General features: G+C 43.8%; 1 protein-coding gene across 1 annotated transcript; it reads left to right on the forward strand.

The window, feature by feature from the left end:
* Positions 1-5,952: 5,952 nt before the first annotated feature.
* On the forward strand, positions 5,953-10,436 carry sox18 (SRY-box transcription factor 18). The gene is made up of 3 exons (XM_085394485.1): positions 5,953-6,119; positions 6,230-6,695; positions 7,388-10,436. The coding sequence occupies exons 2-3, from the start codon at positions 6,323-6,325 to the stop codon at positions 8,704-8,706; spliced, it is 1,692 nt and encodes a 563-aa protein (XP_085250611.1). The 5' UTR covers positions 5,953-6,119; positions 6,230-6,322; the 3' UTR covers positions 8,707-10,436.
* The last annotated feature ends 6,875 nt before the right edge of the window (positions 10,437-17,311 follow it).

The raw sequence follows: 17,311 nt of genomic DNA on the forward strand, positions 1-17,311 counted from the left end.
CACTTCATCCATGTAGGCCGTCTCATCGTTGTTGGAGATGGCACCCAACACCACTGTGTCGTCAGCAAACTTCACAATGGTGTTGGAGCCGTGGGTGGCCACACAGTCTGAAGTGTAGAGGGAGTAGAGCAGTGGCGAGAGGACACATCCCTGAGGTGCTCCTGTGTTGATGGTGATGCTGTTGGAGAAGCACCTGCCCACCCTCACCACCTGAGTTCTGCCAGTGAGGAAGTCCAACACCCATGCACACAGATGGCTGTTAAGTCCCAGATCCCTCAGCTTTGTGAACAGTCTGCAGGGCACTATTGTGTTAAACACTGAACTGTAATCAACAAACAGCATTCGCACATAGTTACCCTGTTTCTTGTCCACGTGGCTGAGAGTGGTGTGTAGGACGTGGGCGATGGCATCCTCTGTGGATCTGTTGGATCTGTAGGCGAACTGCAGCGGATCTGTGGTGTCTGGGATGGAGGAGGAGATGATGTTCTTCAGCAGCCTCTCAAACACCTTCATTACTACCGAGGTCAGTGCAACTGGCCGGTAATCGTTCAGGGATGAGGGTTTGCTGTTCTTGGGCACAGGGATGATGGTGGATCTTTTGAAGCATGTGGGGACCACAGACTTCGCCAGGGACTCGTTGAAGATGTAAGTGAGCACACCTGCTAGCTGGTCAGCACAGCAGCGCAGCAGACGGCTGGTGATGCCGTCTGGCCCCGCCACTTTCCTTGTGTTCACTCTCCTCAGTGCCGCTCGGACGTCATGCTCCGCGATGCTGGTCACCGGTCTCTCGCTGATGACGTCACTGTCCTCGGTAGTCAGGCGGTAGATAGCATTAGCCGCCTGGCTAACCTCGAAACGGGCGTATGTCCGTTTCTATGTCCACAGTGAACAGGCTTCCAACACCAACTGTCTGCCATCTATAATCCAGACGCCTCAATGCCCACTCACATCCTGGGTCAGGTGCCCTCAATAGGTCCCATGACAGGGTGGGCAAGGTGTCACAATGGATTGACCTGAAATCTCTGGTGGCAATGACCCACCACTTTTTTCCCATCTTGGCTCATGTGATTAGTCACATGATTAATTGTGCTGCAACAACCCGGTTAAGGGACAAGCCACACTAGGGTCCAAGTACCTCTGACTCTCCACCATTTCGTTTTAGAACTGAAGAAGTCTTTTGGATTAGATGTAAAATGTACTCAAAAAACTTAAGTCTAGTCATGTTCCTCTGAGCTCTTAGGACGAAACAGCAGGTAAGGAATAGACTTGTAGTCAAGACCACCTAAACCAAAACCAAGACAATACCAAGATCAGAGTGTATCGAGACCAAGACAAGACCAAAACCAATACAGACTGAGTCAAGACCGAGACAAAAAAGTCTTTAAGCTGCAGCCAGATGCTGCTTCGTTTACTGGTGTCAGGCATATTTATGTGTTTTTGCTTTCGCACAGCCCTCACTGCTGTCTACTGTCTCACTCATTCACTGAGAGGACAGACGCACGCTCCACTTGATTGTCGCGTCTCTCACTCTCTCCGTTTTTCACATAATGATATTATCCTATATCCTCGCACGTGATTGGCCACAATATGGAGGGATTGGAGCATAGCTGAGCCACTGTGTGAGAGCTGAGCAGCAAAAGGAAATTAAGTGAGGAGCCGGCTCTTCTGATTCACTACAAAGCTCTCTCTAAGCACGGCTCTTAGAGCTGACGCTTTTGCGCATGACACTTCATATGGGAAAAAATATACAACACTTGTGCAGGACACCTTAAACTAGTTTTTTAATTAAGCAGCAAGGCAGAACAAAGTCGGGCTGTATCAAGACACACGGACTAAACCCAAATTCAACCAGACCCAGAACTGATCCGGAATTAAAACAGGACTACAACAGTTTAAAATCAGGACTACTTAGGACGTAACCAAGACAGAACCAGAATCAAAACTAGATGATAGTAGCACTAAAAATCATCATAGACCTGCACTACACTCATTTCTTAATTCTACCAAAGTCCACTATTTAGATTCAGAAATGTTTATATAATTATTTATCCTTGTTGTGCAAACAAGCCTGCAAAACTTAATAACTATAGAATTTGAAAAGTAACAAACGGTATCTAAAAAGATACACTAGGTACTGGATACATGTAATGATGAGTTTTGACAAACAACCATGTGACTAACAGGTGTGTCTCACCTGCTCTTGTTCCTTCTCTGTTCCTCTCTCTCTCTCTATGCTCCTCTCTCTCCCTCTGTTCCTCTCTCTCTCTGTTCCTCTCTCTCTCTCTGTTCCTCTCTCTCTCTCTGTTCCTCTCTCTCCCTCTGTTCCTCTCTCTCTCTCTCTGCTCCCGCTCTCTTCCTCTGTTCCTCTTTCTCTCTATGCTCCTCTCTCTCCGTCTGTTCCTCTCTCTCTCTCTCTGCTCCTCTCTCTCCTTCTCTGTTCCTCTCTCTCTGCTCCCTCTCTCTCCCTCTGTTCCTCTCTCTCTCTCTGCTCCTCTCTCTCCCTCTGTTCCTTTCTCTCTCTCTGTTCCTCTCTCTCCATCTGTTCCTCTCTCTCTCTCTGCTCCCTCTCTCTCCCTCTGTTCCTTTCTCTCTCTCTATGCTCCTCTCTCTCCCTCTGCTCCTCTCCCTCTCTGCTCCTCTCTCTCCCTCTGTTCCTCTCTCTCTCTCTGCTCCTCTCTCTCCCTCTGCTCCTCTCTCTCTCTGCTTCTCTCTCTCTATGCTCCTCTCTCTCTCTATGCTCCTCTCTCTCCCTCTGCTCCTCTCTCTCTCTCTGCTCCTCTCTCTCTCTATGCTCCTCTCTCTCCCTCTGCTCCTCTCTCTCTCTGCTCCTCTCTCTCTCTATGCTCCTCTCTCTCCCTCTGCTCCTCTCTCTCTCTGCTCCTCTCTCTCTCTCTATGCTCCTCTCTCTCCCTCTGCTCCTCTCTCTCTCTGCTCCTCTCTCTCTCCCTCCTGTTCTTCTCTCTCTCTCTCTCTGCTCCTCTCTCTCTCCTTCTGTTCCTCTCTCTCTCTCCCTCTGCTCCTCTCTCTCTCCCTCTCTGTTCCTCTCTCTCCCTCTGTTCCTTTCTCTCTCTCCCTCTGCTCCTCTCTCTCCCTCTCTGTTCCTCTCTCTCCCTCTGTTCCTTTCTCTCTCTCCCTCTGCTCCTCTCTCTCCCTCTCTGTTCCTTTCTCTCTCCCTCTGTTCCTTTCTCTCTCTCTATGCTCCTCTCTCTCCCTCTGCTCCTCTCCCTCTCTGCTCCTCTCTCTCCCTCTGCTCCTCTCTCTCTATGCTCCTCTCTCTCCCTCTGTTCCTCTCTCTCTTTGCTCCTCTCTCTCTCTCTGCTCCTCTCCCTCTCTGTTCCTCTCTCTCCCTCTGTTCCTTTCTCTCTCTCCCTCTGCTCCTCTCTCTCCCTCTCTTTTCCTTTCTCTCTCCCTCTGTTCCTTTCTCTCTCTCTATGCTCCTCTCTCTCCCTCTGCTCCTCTCCCTCTCTGCTCCTCTCTCTCCCTCTGCTCCTCTCTCTCTATGCTCCTCTCTCTCCCTCTGTTCCTCTCTCTCTTTGCTCCTCTCTCTCCCTCTGCTCCTCTCTCTCTATGCTCCTCTCTCTCTATGCTCCCTCTCTCTCCCTCTGTTCCTCTCTCTCTCTCTCTCTGCTCCTCTCTCTCCCTCTGTTCCCTTCTCTCTCTCTGTTCCTCTCTCTCCGTCTGTTCCTCTCTCTCTCTTTCTGCTCCTCTCTCTCCGTCTGTTCCTCTCTCTCTCTCTCTGCTCCTCTCTCTCCTTCTCTGTTCCTCTCTCTCTCTCTGTCTGCTCCTCTCTCTCCTTCTGCTCCTCTCTCTCTCTCTGTCTGCTCCTCTCTCTCCCTCTGCTCCTCTCTCTCTCTCTCTATGCTCCTCTCTCTCCCTCTGCTCCTCTCCCTCTCTGTTCCTCTCTCTCCCTCCGGTTCCTCTCTCTCTCTCTCCCTCTCTGCTCCTCTCTCTCCCTCTGTTCCTCTCTCCCTCTGCTCCTCTCTCTCTCTATGCTCCTCTCTCTCCCTCTGCTCCTCTCCCTCTCTGTTCCTCTCTCTCCCTCCGGTTCCTCTCTCTCTCTCTCTCTGCTCCTCTCTCTCTCCCTCTCTCTCTCTCTGTCTGCTCCTCTCTCTCCCTCTGTTCCCCACTGTCTCTCTCTGTTCCTCAACAGGGCATAACATGAATCCTACTGCAAGATAAAATCTCTGAAGAAGGCCCTGAGGTGCACGAGAAGATTATCTTGAATGTGATATTGATTTAAATAACAGATTTTCTTTTTAGTTGTGTTTTAGTGAAAACATGAAACAAACTTGTGGTGGTAGTTTTGGTCCTTTACCAACGTGTTTAAGGTTTTGTTCTGACCATTTTATACTATTTAGCATCTTTCTGACTTTGATGGAGAAGCAACATTAAAATGGTTAATAAATGCATTCCAGTAATAAACAACAATACAACTCACAGCGTCTTTGGTACCACTCAGTTAACCGGGAGTGGATTGCAGCAGCTGCAGGAACCTCTGGATTATTGGCTAGATTAGCACTTTGAGTCAAATGCTGCTGCTTCAAGCCCTCGGCTGAGTATTGCAGGACAAAACTGTAACATTTTACACACACACACACACACACACACACACACACACACACACACACACACACACACACACAGTAGTAAGTGGGAGTAGTTCCTGGTTGGTTGAGCAGGAGGCTCAGAGAGAAAGTGGTGTGTGTGTGTGTGTGTGGGTGGGTGGGTGGGTGGGTGTGTAGGGGGCCGTTAGATTGTGGCGGGTGGAGGGGAGGGGGTGTCCTTGGCAGACAGACAAACAGTTTGATTGGTACGAGCATCGCTCTGTCCATTGTTTGTTCATTCTGTTTCTTCATTAGTTCAAATGTTTCACCCAGCTCAGGACAGAACACAACACGTGTTTAAATAAATGTGCTCATCCTTTTTCGGCTTTGTCAAACTTTCAATTTGTGAAGACAAAGGTGGAGAAAATGTTCCGTGTTTTACAAACCTGACGTTTTAAACTAAATTTTGGCCACATTTCATTCATTTTTACAAGAAAACGTATTATAATTCTGTTCTCTTTTAAAATTCCATTCTTTTTATTAAAATATCAAAGTCTATTCTTTTTTCTCAAAATTTCAGCTGAATGCCTTTTCAAAATGTTATAAATTAAACAGCAGTTGCCTCACAGCACTTTGTATTATAAGCTAAAAACCTTTCAATAAAACAGAGAAGCTAAATAAATGATGTAATTAATGTCTTTATTGAGTGAGCACTTTAACACCCTGAAGTTCACACTGATTTGAAATGTTGCTGCATCCCTAAGACATCAGATTGCTGGGTTACAAAACCTCATGTTAGACCCCCTTCCATAGTGACCCATCCTAGACCTGAGCCCCTTCCTCCTCCTCCTCCTCCTCAGTGAGTTGTTGTTAAGTTCAGCCACTAATCGTTCTGGTTGGGACTGTGGTTGGCTGCCTTGCCGCTGTCCTGCCCTCAAAGACACACACACACACACACACACACACACACACACACACACACACACACACACACACACACACACACTAAATGTGTGTAATCATGTTTTGTCTCCTTTGTTGGCAAACTTAATTATAAATGTGTCATCTCATTTATGGTATTTGTGTTTCACTACTTCTGTGTGTGTGTTTGACAAAGAAGCTTCTCAGTTCTCAGTGAAGAACAATGGAACCTCTCTGATTACATCTCCCTGTACAGACAGACAGGGTGTGTGCGTGTGTGCGTTCAGTGGGAGGAAAGGGTGGCAGTTGTAGAGATTGAAGGGAGGGTGGGGGGGAAAGTTTGGACCTCCCCTCTCCGTGTTGTCTCTCAAACAGCCTGGTGGTTCGTCATTGGTTAAATCCTCAAGCCTGTATTTATGCGATTGGTCAGGGCGGGGTATATATACACAGCATGGGTCGGTCAGATCTGGCCACAGGTTTCCAAACTTTCAAAGTGAGCAGACAGCGAGGGAGACGGTGTGTCGGAGGGCCCGAGTGACAGAGTGAAATCAAACTGTGGACAAACCGCAGAAGCAAACAGAAAACCTAGAGTGGACAAAGAAAGCAGCAGAGTCACTGCGGATCGTTTTCAGGGGAAATCCTGCACCACAACGGGTTTGTTTTCTATTCTTGTCTCCCCCTCCTCTCACATCTCGATGCTTTGCTTTGGTATTTGTGCTCTGAGACCAAATTCCTCTGATGCTTCTCTCCTCTGTCGGCTGAAGTATTTTCAGTTTCAGTTTTTGTCCAGAACTTTGCAGACCAACAAACTGAGACAGACATTTGCAGAATTTGACCTGGACTAAACCTTTTCTGGGATGAATTTAACCAAGCCTAGCCTTTCTAGAGTCAGCCAGGTGTCTCTTGGGGGCCCCTGGACTTCAAGGACCCCGAGTCCTGCTTCTGAAATGGGTTTTGAACAGAAGCTCTCTGAGGATTGCAGTTCTCCAGACAGAACTGGGAATATGAGGAGAGGGGAACCAAGGATGTGTTTGACGCACGGTTCAGGGGGACAGAGTCCTGATCTGAACCGGGCTGGAGGCATGTCAGCGGGTGATGGGAAAGCTGCAGGGGCTGAGCAGAGGATTCGCAGGCCAATGAATGCCTTCATGGTCTGGGCTAAAGATGAGAGGAAGCGGCTGGCCCTGCAGAACCCGGACCTACACAACGCTGTGCTCAGCAAGATGCTCGGTAAGACAAACAAAGAGACCAACTCAGTGGAGAGCCAAAGATCTGATCTTTGTAGTCATCAATTTCAGTAAAAGCACCAAAGTGAGGAGTCGTCGTATTGGAAATTTAAATATCTGACCACTTTCATTTTAGCAGTTTTCAGTGTGACACACCAGAAAGATCATCAAACACAGACCATAAATAGCCTCATTTCTGTTCAGGACAAATTAAAAGTCTGATTCCTCAGCTCTACATTACCAAGCCAATATGTATGTTGCTGCATCTGGGCTCATTGCACATGCCATGTTTGCCTCTAAACTCTTTACTGTGAGTTTACTTCAAATGCTGTTAAAATAACCTCCCAAGTAGCTCTTGACATCCATCAGTGTGTAAGACACATCTCCAAAAACAGGACGAACTGAGAGTCAAAGCACTTCATGCATGTCACAGGACATTAAGGTCCTTCTTTGAATGCCTACACGTAGCTGTAGATGGAGCTGCTCAAGGCTGTCAGTGCTGTAGAGTATTTTGACATGTTATAGGCCGAGCAGTAAATAATAAAATGATCTATCAGACTGATTGTAATCTGTTTGACAGTGAGTTGCAAAATGAATTTGAACAGCAGTGCTGTTCTTATATGCCCCCTTTCTCTCATCTAAGAAGACCAAAATATGGTTGAAATTTTTAAAAATATTTAACTCCTCTTCTTGCAGGTCAGTCGTGGAAGGCCCTGAGCGCTGTAGAGAAGCGACCATTCGTAGAGGAAGCAGAGCGTCTTCGTGTCCAACACCTCCAGGATCACCCAAACTACAAGTACCGACCTCGCCGCAAAAAAACCACCAAGAAGCTTAAACGTGTAGAACCCGGGCTTCTGCTGCACAGCTTAGCCCAGGGTGGGGCACCAGGCTTGGGTTTAGGACCTGGTGTCAGTCCTTTGGGTGCAGAAAATGTTACTGGAGGTTCTGCTTACGGGCATCCAGGTGTCCAGCCTCCACATCATCACTCTCATCACCTGCTTCCATCTCTGGGCCATTTCAGGGACCTCCAGGCCTCAGGACACTCAGAGCTAGAAAGCTATGGCTTGCCCACTCCAGAAATGTCCCCACTGGACATTCTGGAAGATGGAGCTGGGGAATCTGTGTTTTTCCCCCAACATATGCAGGAGGAGGGAGGGATGGGAGTTTGGAGTGGGTACCAACACCACCTTCACCATCATAATCAGCATTACACCCACCACTACAACAACCACAGCCACCACAGCTCCATACACGGCCAGGGTTCAGGAATGACTTTAAGCACCAGAATGACTTCTGCTGAATCAAATATGATGTCGAGCATGAGCTCTGTCACTTCACTCAGCTCCAAGCTAAATCTCACGCATGTTTCTGGTCACCAGGTCACTTTAAGAAGTCCCGTAAAGTGCCCGCCACCACTGCCGGATCCTTCCTCCCCAGTTTCATATCACCAGCCCTGCAACAGCCTCTCTGAGCCAATAAAATGCCACCAGCCCCCACTGAGCTCTGCTCCTGTTGGTTATTTCAGTCAGCTATATGGAAACGGCACCCCTAAAGCTCCTCATTTCACTTCTTCTCATCTGGGGCAGCTTTCACCTCCTCCTGAAACGACTTCTTCCTGCTCAACCTCATCCATTCCCCCTCCATCCACTTTCCCTCCCTCTGTGAATTTGGATAATTCAAATCTGGATTCCTCTGGCCAGCTGGGGGCTTCGTCTGCTGAATTTTGGGCTGAAGTGGACAGGCATGAATTTGACCAGTATGTAAATGTTCGGAGAAATCGAGATGAGGCTTATGGATTGGGCGGGGAATGTGGTGGTGTGTCCAAGGTTGTGGGTGGCCGTAGTAGCAGTATTGCTGGAAGTAGCAATAATAGTATTGTTAGTAGTGCAGTTAATAGGGATGTTGGTGGTGTGGTGGGTGGCGTTGGTGGGTGTGATGATGGAAGCAGCCCTCTTATATCTGCTCTGTCTGATGCAAGCAGCGCTGTCTATTACAGCACCTGTATCACTGGATAAATACTCTGAAATGTATGATGAGACAACATACAAAGGAAGTATACTGGAAAAACTATTTGGGTCATACTTTATTCAAAGCATTTCAAAGAGCCCTTCACTAGCTTTCAAATCTTTAGGTTTCAGGAACCCTTATGTGTGTTGACATGCCTTTAAGTACCACATGTTCAATGTTCAGTTATTTTAGTTCTTGGTATGTTGTAGAAAAGAAAGCATTTGAAATCAGGAAAATAATCTCAGTTGGGCTTCACAACAATTTCTGTCATATTTTTTGTTGATTGGGAACATGAAAAATTAGCTCAGTGAAACACTTCCAAGATTCATTTACAGTATTTTTCTTAGTGTTGTTGGGAAAGTTAGGGGCAAATACCAACATGTCAGATATCTGTCTAACCTATCAGAATGTTTCACTTTTCAGGCCGTTGTATGTTCCCTGTCGGGAAACATCCCTGTCAGACTCTACTGACATACATGGGTGTGTGCTGATTCCAAGAACACTCTTTCTAACTAGCTTCTCTGATATATCTTTAACTGGGGTTAGTTTAAAACTTTAGCACTGTCTATTTCTGATCACAGGTCATGATTGTATTCACGGCCTTTGCAAGTAATCAGCTCTATTCATACAAAGCAACCTCACACAAACAGATGTTGGAGATCAGTCGCACAGTCATGAACTTTGGGAACATTGGTTTGATGTAGATGTTTACTGTATACTTTTGAAGATGCTATGCTTCTTGACAGGATGTGAAGGAGAAAGTGAAACTATGAAATGTTCTCTATGCACTGGGTTTGATGTCTTGTTTCATATATAGAAGTAAAAATACTCATAATTTGAAATATGTTTTTGTGACTGTTTGTCTTGTTTTTTTCTGTCTTCTTTACTGAATCTTATTTTTCTTAAAGGAAAAAAAGAAATTATATTTTCTTGCTGAGAGTTTGATGAGTTGATTGATATAATTCTAATATTCATGTGTTCAGTGCTGGAGTTAATTAGCCCAGCTAAGCATAAGAACAAGAAAGCGTTGTGTTCGTCAGAAAGTGTGATAAATATATTTATTCTGTTACATGCGTCTGATCTGGGGTTGTTGGTTTTTTTTTAATTTAAACTATGAAAAGAACTATAAAATGTTAATGTAATGTATCATAGGGCATCTGCTTGTCATATATTTTCCCCTGTCCCTGCCTGACACCCTCTGTTCCTCTTCCTATCATGTTCTTACCTAGCAGGGCTTGCTCTGTTTTATTTGTGTGTTTTTTCTGTTTTGAAGCAAAGAGAAATCTTTGTTATGTAATATTTCATGTATAAATCGAATAATTGCTCATGTAAAGGTGCCGGCAGATCTTTTGGTGAGTTCAGTTTTTGCCCACTCAGAGCCGTTGCAAACCTGACACAAAGAGATGATGCATGTGTGAACTGTGTAACCTTCATTTCAAAAGTGTTGGAGAAGTGCTTTTCCACTGAACTTTGTTTGCCATTCATCTATTATGAACTTATAAAGTGATGATGTCCTATAGATGTTACGTTTTGCTAAATGAGTAACTTATCCTGCCAACATTTAAATGAACATAAATTAGTGGTTTTGTTCCTACTGAGAAAATGAAAAATCATCACCCACTCTGTATGTTTACATAGCATCGTTTTGTATACAGTGGAAACAAAAACCAGAAGTCTCTTCTCAAAGGGCTCACATCTGTTCTGCATCAGTCCTAAAGACAATGCCGTTTTTTCTTTTCTCTACATGAAACTGAAGGACAGCGTCAAGGATATGTACAGTGAAAACAGTTAAATTCACCACACTGATCCCTATGGCCTTTTCCAAATATTTTCTATTAGAGGATAAGCCCCAAGGAAGCTAAATATTAAAAAATAAAATAATAAAAGCCGTGTACATCTGCATTTGACATTCTTTCGTGTTGACACCAAACAGAGCTGTGTTTCCATTTTAATTTACTGTGACACACAAAGACATCAGAGAGACGGGCGTTTTTTGGAGCCGTGCAGTAACTCTGGGGCTTTTGGTAATAATTATCTCAAGGAAAAAAAGAAACACCCAAGATTTTTGGGATTAATACAAAACACATTTTCTCAGCAGACACATAACAAAAAATTAAAACCAGGATTTTCCCACCACTGTCACTGTGCCTGACAGCGAGCGTAGAAAAGGGTTTTGTTTGTGTTTATGTATTTGAAAAATGTGCAATGGGTGTAAACAGATCTGTTAAGTCTTTTAATATAATGTCACAAAATAAACACTTCCAAGTTTGCACTCTGGACATTTACAGGTTTTTCTCTGTGGCTAAAGCTGGCTGGATTAATTCTTTGGAAACTTAGTATTTTGAATTTTTGGTCAACTTTTTGCTCCTGCATATCAAAAAAGACAAAAAACAGCACAATTGGTGCGTCCTCTGTGTTTTCAGTGCATTTACATAGTTTGAGACAAAGAGTCACGTCTGTGTTTTCCTGTGTGATCAGCTCTGATTCTGTCCTCTCTAGGTTTCGTTAAGACATTAGAAAATATTGGCTTGGCACAACAGTTTCCCCTTGAACAAAACCACAAACAAAACTTTCAGAACAAGGAAAAGCTGTTTTCTTTGTTTCAGACTTCTTTTACTCCCCCCCAGCACCTCACTCACTGTCATCCTCTCTCATTTCACTTCTCTCTGTCTCAGCTTTTATTCTTTGCAATCTTTTGTCACCTTTCCCCTTCTTTTTTGTTTCTCACCATTTTTATTCATTCTGTGGCGTCTTTTTGCTCCTTCATGCCATCTCTTGCTGTTTAGTACTCCTTGCTTTCGTCTTATGAGCGCATTTGTTTCTATTTTCCATCTAGTGTTGCTTTTGTCTATCTTTCTAAACAGTCCCCGTATTTTATCGCTTCTTTTCCTTTTATCCTTACATGTGCATGTCCTCAATCATTCCTTAAATTATTTTTACTTTTAGATGTATTTAATATTTAGGTCATACAGTCGAGTAAATGTGCTAAAACTTTGTTCTGATCTATTCTTCCTTTTCCCCCTTTTTTTCCCATCCTTCCTTTTTTGTCGTTTTTCTTCCTTCTCACAATTCTTTCACATATTCTTTATATTTTGTAAAAAAATCATAATATCTTCTTTTATATTTTTTATTAAGTGTTTAATTGGCTGCTCTCCTTTCTTTCTCGCCCTTCAGGCATCCCTGTATGACCCACTATTTGCCCTGTTCTTCTTTCTCCTCACTCTGTTATTAACATTTCCATGAGAGTCATTTATCCTCTGGTTGGAGAGCAGAGAGCTATAACGTAACTGGGCTGTAAAAACCAAAGTTGCATGTGGTAAGTGTGTGTATGTTTTCCTACCCCAGGTCAAGTATTCAGTAAATGTGTGTCAGTGGTGCTCGCTGAGGTAACTGACAGGAATGTTAGCAGCAAGAAGGAAACACTACGGAAGTTTGAGATGTTCGGAAAGGGAGTATGAAGAGAGAGAGAGAGAGGAAGAGTTGTATATTTTTGTGACAACACCTCACCCGGCAGCGCGATAGGCTGAATGGAAAAGATAACACGAGGCTGAATTCCCTTTTAGACTGCTGGAAAGCGCCACATAGGAGGTGTGTATGTGGTGTGAGTGTGTGTCTGGCTGTAGTTACATGCTTACATATTACAGATTTGGTGTGCTGAACCAGCACAGAGCGCCAAGATAACTATAAACATGTTTCACAATTTATAAAATATAAATTAAATAAAGAGAAAGTAAATACATGTTTTAAAAGAAATGGCATATTTGGAGAATACTGTGAAAAAGTCTTTGGCAGTAAAAATATTAAAAATCAATGAGAAGGAGGGAGGTGCTGAGGCAAAAAGTGGAAACACAGACACGGGAAAAATCAAAGAATCCGAAAACTGGGAGTAAAAGTAAACGAAAGAAGGAATCTGTGGATTACACACTTCAGAGAGACAAGGCAGAAGAAGAGGGAGAGGGATTTTCCCATCTGTTTCTGTGGTGTTTTATTGGCCACATGTGGTTATACTGTCAGATCAGTCACCACAACTACACACACTGCATGTGTGTGTGTGATCTGAAATGACAGTGTGTGTTTGTGAGTTTCTTTGTTCAAACTATGTTGTTGTGAAGAAGTTTGTGCTGTGTTAAATAGGAATTAATAACATAAAATCTGGAGACTCATACGTGTGTGTCTGTACTTTATGTGCACATGTGTGTTTTTGATCTCTTTAAACTTTTGAATTCATCAAACTTTGGATTTCTCAAAGAGTTATCAAAGAGTTTGTATTTGATGTGTGGAGCTGAAAGCAGCACGCCCCCGTAACAGTAACATGATGTCTGCAGTGCTGAGCTTTGGGGATCCATTCATCTGTGACAGTCCTAACCGCCGTATTACAGTTTCACCATCATGACTAAAGTTCTTACTCAGAATTAGGACGATGGCCACCACTGTTATAGGAATGTATTCACTGCACTGAACTATCATCATCTCAATGTAGCCATCAGATTCTTATCATACAGTATTTTGTAATTTTCTTTTTGAGTTAGAAACAAATACATTAAAAAATTAGTTGCACTTTAGTTTTTTCACCATAATTTCATTTTAATTTAACTATAATGGATGGTAAAATTCAAACTTGCTTTTGTTCACTCCATAGTAATAATTTGAGATTCCCATCCTTCCGTCTGTTTTCCGCTGCTTTCCCAGGCCAGGCCTCTTTTCTAGCGCTCGCTGGGCTCATGTAATCTCTTCAGCATGTCCTGGTGTCATGGTCCGCGGATCGGTGTCTGAGGAGCGGTGGGGATGCCCACGCCTAAGGGTGTGGCTGTGGCCTTCACACCTGCACCCCATTCCAGGCGATCAGCACGGCCAGCTGCTCCATGCCAATCCGTTAGTCACCATTCAGTGGTAACTTGGCCCCTCGCGAAGGTTGATGTGGAATTTCTGGTTTCTATGAACTGTGTTAATCCTGTTACTGTGTGCTCAGGTTATTGTCCAGGGTGTTCAAGTCTTCACCTGCCTGCCCTCCCGCCCGCTTGGAGTTCAGATAAACCACCTGTCATCATCCTCTCCGTCTCCGTGGAATCCTCTCCCGCGGACACTCTCCCCTCCCTCCTGCTAGGATATGCCCGAAACACCTGAGCTATTGGGCATCCAGGAGACATCAACTAGCTCCTTTCAGTTTGGAGCCTCTCACCCTATGGGGGTGTCCAAATTCATGGGCTGCATCCTCCTGAGGACGCATTTGTAGACCGATTACGTCACAACGACGCGACTAAGGCTGTCCAAATTTGTAGACTCCTCCTAATGCAGCCGACAAATGCGTCCTCCTTTTCCCCTAATTTGAAGGATGGGTTGGATGTATCCTTTGTGGTCCAACCTATCCCAGAATTCATAGCGCGGCCCAGCCAACTCCAGTTTCCAACAATGGTGGCCGCTACTCAGTTTGAATATTACTCTTATTAATCTTTCTGGGTCACAAAATAAACTTCTGAATAAATATCTGCTCGGTTTATCAAGACATCAGATGTTTGCAAAAGTGCTCCGATGTTTTCAGAGAAGTCTGTTACCCACCAGCTCGATAGCTTACTGGGAGCTCGAGGGTCACTCGAGCCGGCGAGAGCAGCGGACTCCCGGCTTCATCGTTTTCAAACCTCCCCGCGGTCTTTCGCTACTAAACATGATATATATGTCACTTAGATAACTTAAAAATGTTACTGTTTGGCTTTTTTCAGTGTTTTATTTGTTCCTGAGTAAATCGGTTTGGCTGAGATTAAAGTTATTAGATTAGATTAAATAAAACATTATTAATCCATCGGGTGGGTTCCTCCGGGGTTTTCACGCAGCTGAATAAATGTGAAACAGAAAACTGATTAAACAGAAGTGTGAGATGGTCGAGAATTTACACCAGTATCCTGTTAGATTCTAGATAGCAAAGAGCAGACGGCTGAGTTTATTAAACTCCACCGAGACAGCGTTGACGCAGATCTGAAGGTTAGACCGTCCCATTTCACAGCCTCGTACTTCTGACCTACTCGGCCTTCGAAGGACCCTAACCCACATAGACCACGAAGGACAGGTCCTCAGGAGAACACAGCCTATGAATTTGGACACCCCTTATCTCTAGAGGAGAGCCCAGCGACCATTTGATTTCTTGTTTCTCTCCTTTTTTACGCTTGGTATCTTTGATCTTATTTTTTCAGTCACCAATTCCAACCCCAAACTCACCTGTGAAAACACAGAGACCGATCCATACTTTTTATGGTAGTGTTCACAGGGACACAAAAACTGCAGTTATAGAATCACCAGGTTTGAAAAGTTTCATTAATTCATTTACGATAAAGAGTAGATTCGTCTGTCACTACACACAGTCAAACTTAACATGAACGTCGTTTCTCCACACCTTTGGTGCTGCAGGAGCTCCCACATTTCTTTATTGAGAGAACAAAGGTGGCTTCTGAACAATACAATACAAACAGCCTGCTGCACTGAGCCTAACATCATTGTAATGATGTCATGATGAGGTGTGTGCGTATGTGCTTTCTCTCTGCTGCAGGATATCAGGCTCTCTCTTAAAGACCCCACAACTTCCTGTTTCCTGCTTCTGTAGGAAGTAGCCCTGCAGTCACGTCCTGTGTGAGGAACTGCTGGAGAAGCAGTTTTCTGCAGGAACAGCTTTCCGAGGCTATGAGGACACAAACAGTCTATGTCCAACAGGAGCAGTGAAAGAAACCTTCAAGCACTTTTACAGATTGAGGAGAAAGAAAGCTTTTAAAGTTCAGAACATGGAAGAAGTTCATGAGTGAGATCCCAAGAACAGTAAGGATCACTCTAGCGTCTGTGTCAAACATTTTCCTATTAGGGAGGAAACTGAATTGTTTTTGTGGGCTGTAACCTGGTGACAGCTCTTCTATTTCCACAGCTCACAGGAAACAAAGCATGACCTTTGACACCAGGGTCTAACTGACAGGGATTTATTTAGTATTTTTCTGTGCACCTCTTCCTCATCTTGGATTCCCTTTAATCTTTATTTTCATATCTTACTCTTCTTATCCTTTCTGCTTGTCCTTTGTCTTCTTCATCTATTCTCTCCAGGCTCATTTGTTATTCTCTTGTTTTTGCAGTAATCGCTCACTCCCTTTCTGCTACCTTATTATAGTGCAAAGACACAACATGATGGTTGAGGAGAGATGGCTAGTATGCAGTCTCTGCTCAGAAGCATCTGTAGTGTTTAGTTTAGTTAGACATGTGAAAAGGTTTTTTTCCCCTCCTCCTTCTCCTCCCTCAGTGGGAGCCAAGGTGTGGGTGTCAAACCTCTGAGGTCAGCTGGTTTGGTGGCCTTGGCTTTGAACGCCTTGTGGGTTCAGATCCTGGACAGGCTTAACCGCTAAACTGGACCGAACCTATTTATCACTATGGAAACAGTCACAGCAGCCAATCATAAAGCCAGAATCTGAGTCAGCATAAAATCTAGAGAAAAGCTTGTGTTTTATTCTATTCTGGTCATTTATCTAAATCTGTTTCTGTTCTTGTGTAAACATCTGTGGCTCGTCTGAGATCAGCATTTTATTTTGAAACAGAAAAACAGCAAAACTCCCTGTAACCTATAACCTGATGTGAAAGTAACACGCAAATAAAAGCGTGGAAAAGGTGTGTGTTCCTTCCATCAGTGATGTGCTAGTTTATGTAACGTAGGAATTTAATTTAATTCAATTCCGTTTTATTCATACAGCGCCAAATCACAACAACAGTTGCCTCAAGGCGCTTTATATTGTAAGGTAGACCCTACAATAATACATACAGAGAAAACCAAACAATCATATGACCCCCTATGAGCAAGCACTTTGGCGACAGTGGGAAGGAAAAACTCCCTTTTAACAGGAAGAAACCTCCGGCAGAACTAGGCTCAGGGAGGGGCGGGGCCATCTGCTGCGACCGGTTGGGTGAGAGAAGGAAGACAGGATAGAAGATGTGCTGTGGAAGAGAGACAGAGGTTAACCCTTTCATGCATGAATTAGGACAACCTCAATCTGGAATCTGAAATATTTTTAATTCATGTTTAGGCATGAAAAAAAGATTTTTGAACTTAATTTCTTTAAACATGTACTTTTCAAAGAGTTTTTTACATGTCCACTTAGGTAGACAATTGATGTGTATGGAGTGACACAAGTATACCTCTGACACTGACACAAATGCAAGAAAACAGCCAGTGAATAGCTGTCCACTATAGTGACCACTATGCGTAATAACAAGTATGATCCAATGCAGAGAGTGTTAACACATAGTGAGTGAGAAAAGTGACTGAAGAAGAATGGGAACAATTTTAAATGACAGTCTCACAAGGATGATCACAAAAATTCATGTCCAGTGGAAAACATCAACAACATTACGCAAGACGTCTGCATAAAAATACAAATCTGGTTACATTTGAACAATATGCCACATAAATGTTATTTAATGTTATCTGTCATTGTTGATATGAAAAACCTTTATTCACAAAATAATACTTTTGCTGACTTACAATTGGTGTAAGAAGGGTCATATAAATTTAATTATTGTACCAAAAATCTATTATTGAAATCGCACTGAGGTATTTTTCTCATTATTATTATTATTATTTTGTTATCTCAA

Source organism: Rhamphochromis longiceps, linkage group LG20 (genome assembly GCF_057381845.1).
Source record: "Rhamphochromis longiceps isolate RC_006_pf linkage group LG20, R_longiceps_female_GT1.1, whole genome shotgun sequence".
Taxonomy (NCBI): Eukaryota; Metazoa; Chordata; class Actinopteri; order Cichliformes; family Cichlidae; genus Rhamphochromis; species Rhamphochromis longiceps.

Bases quoted from the DNA above. Each gene is read 5' to 3' on its own strand.
- sox18 (XM_085394485.1), top strand. From the start codon at position 6,323: ATGAATTTAACCAAGCCTAGCCTTTCTAGAGTCAGCCAGGTGTCTCTT. The intron at 6,696-7,387 runs GTAAGACAAACA...CTCTTCTTGCAG, and splicing joins TGTGCTCAGCAAGATGCTCG to GTCAGTCGTGGAAGGCCCTG.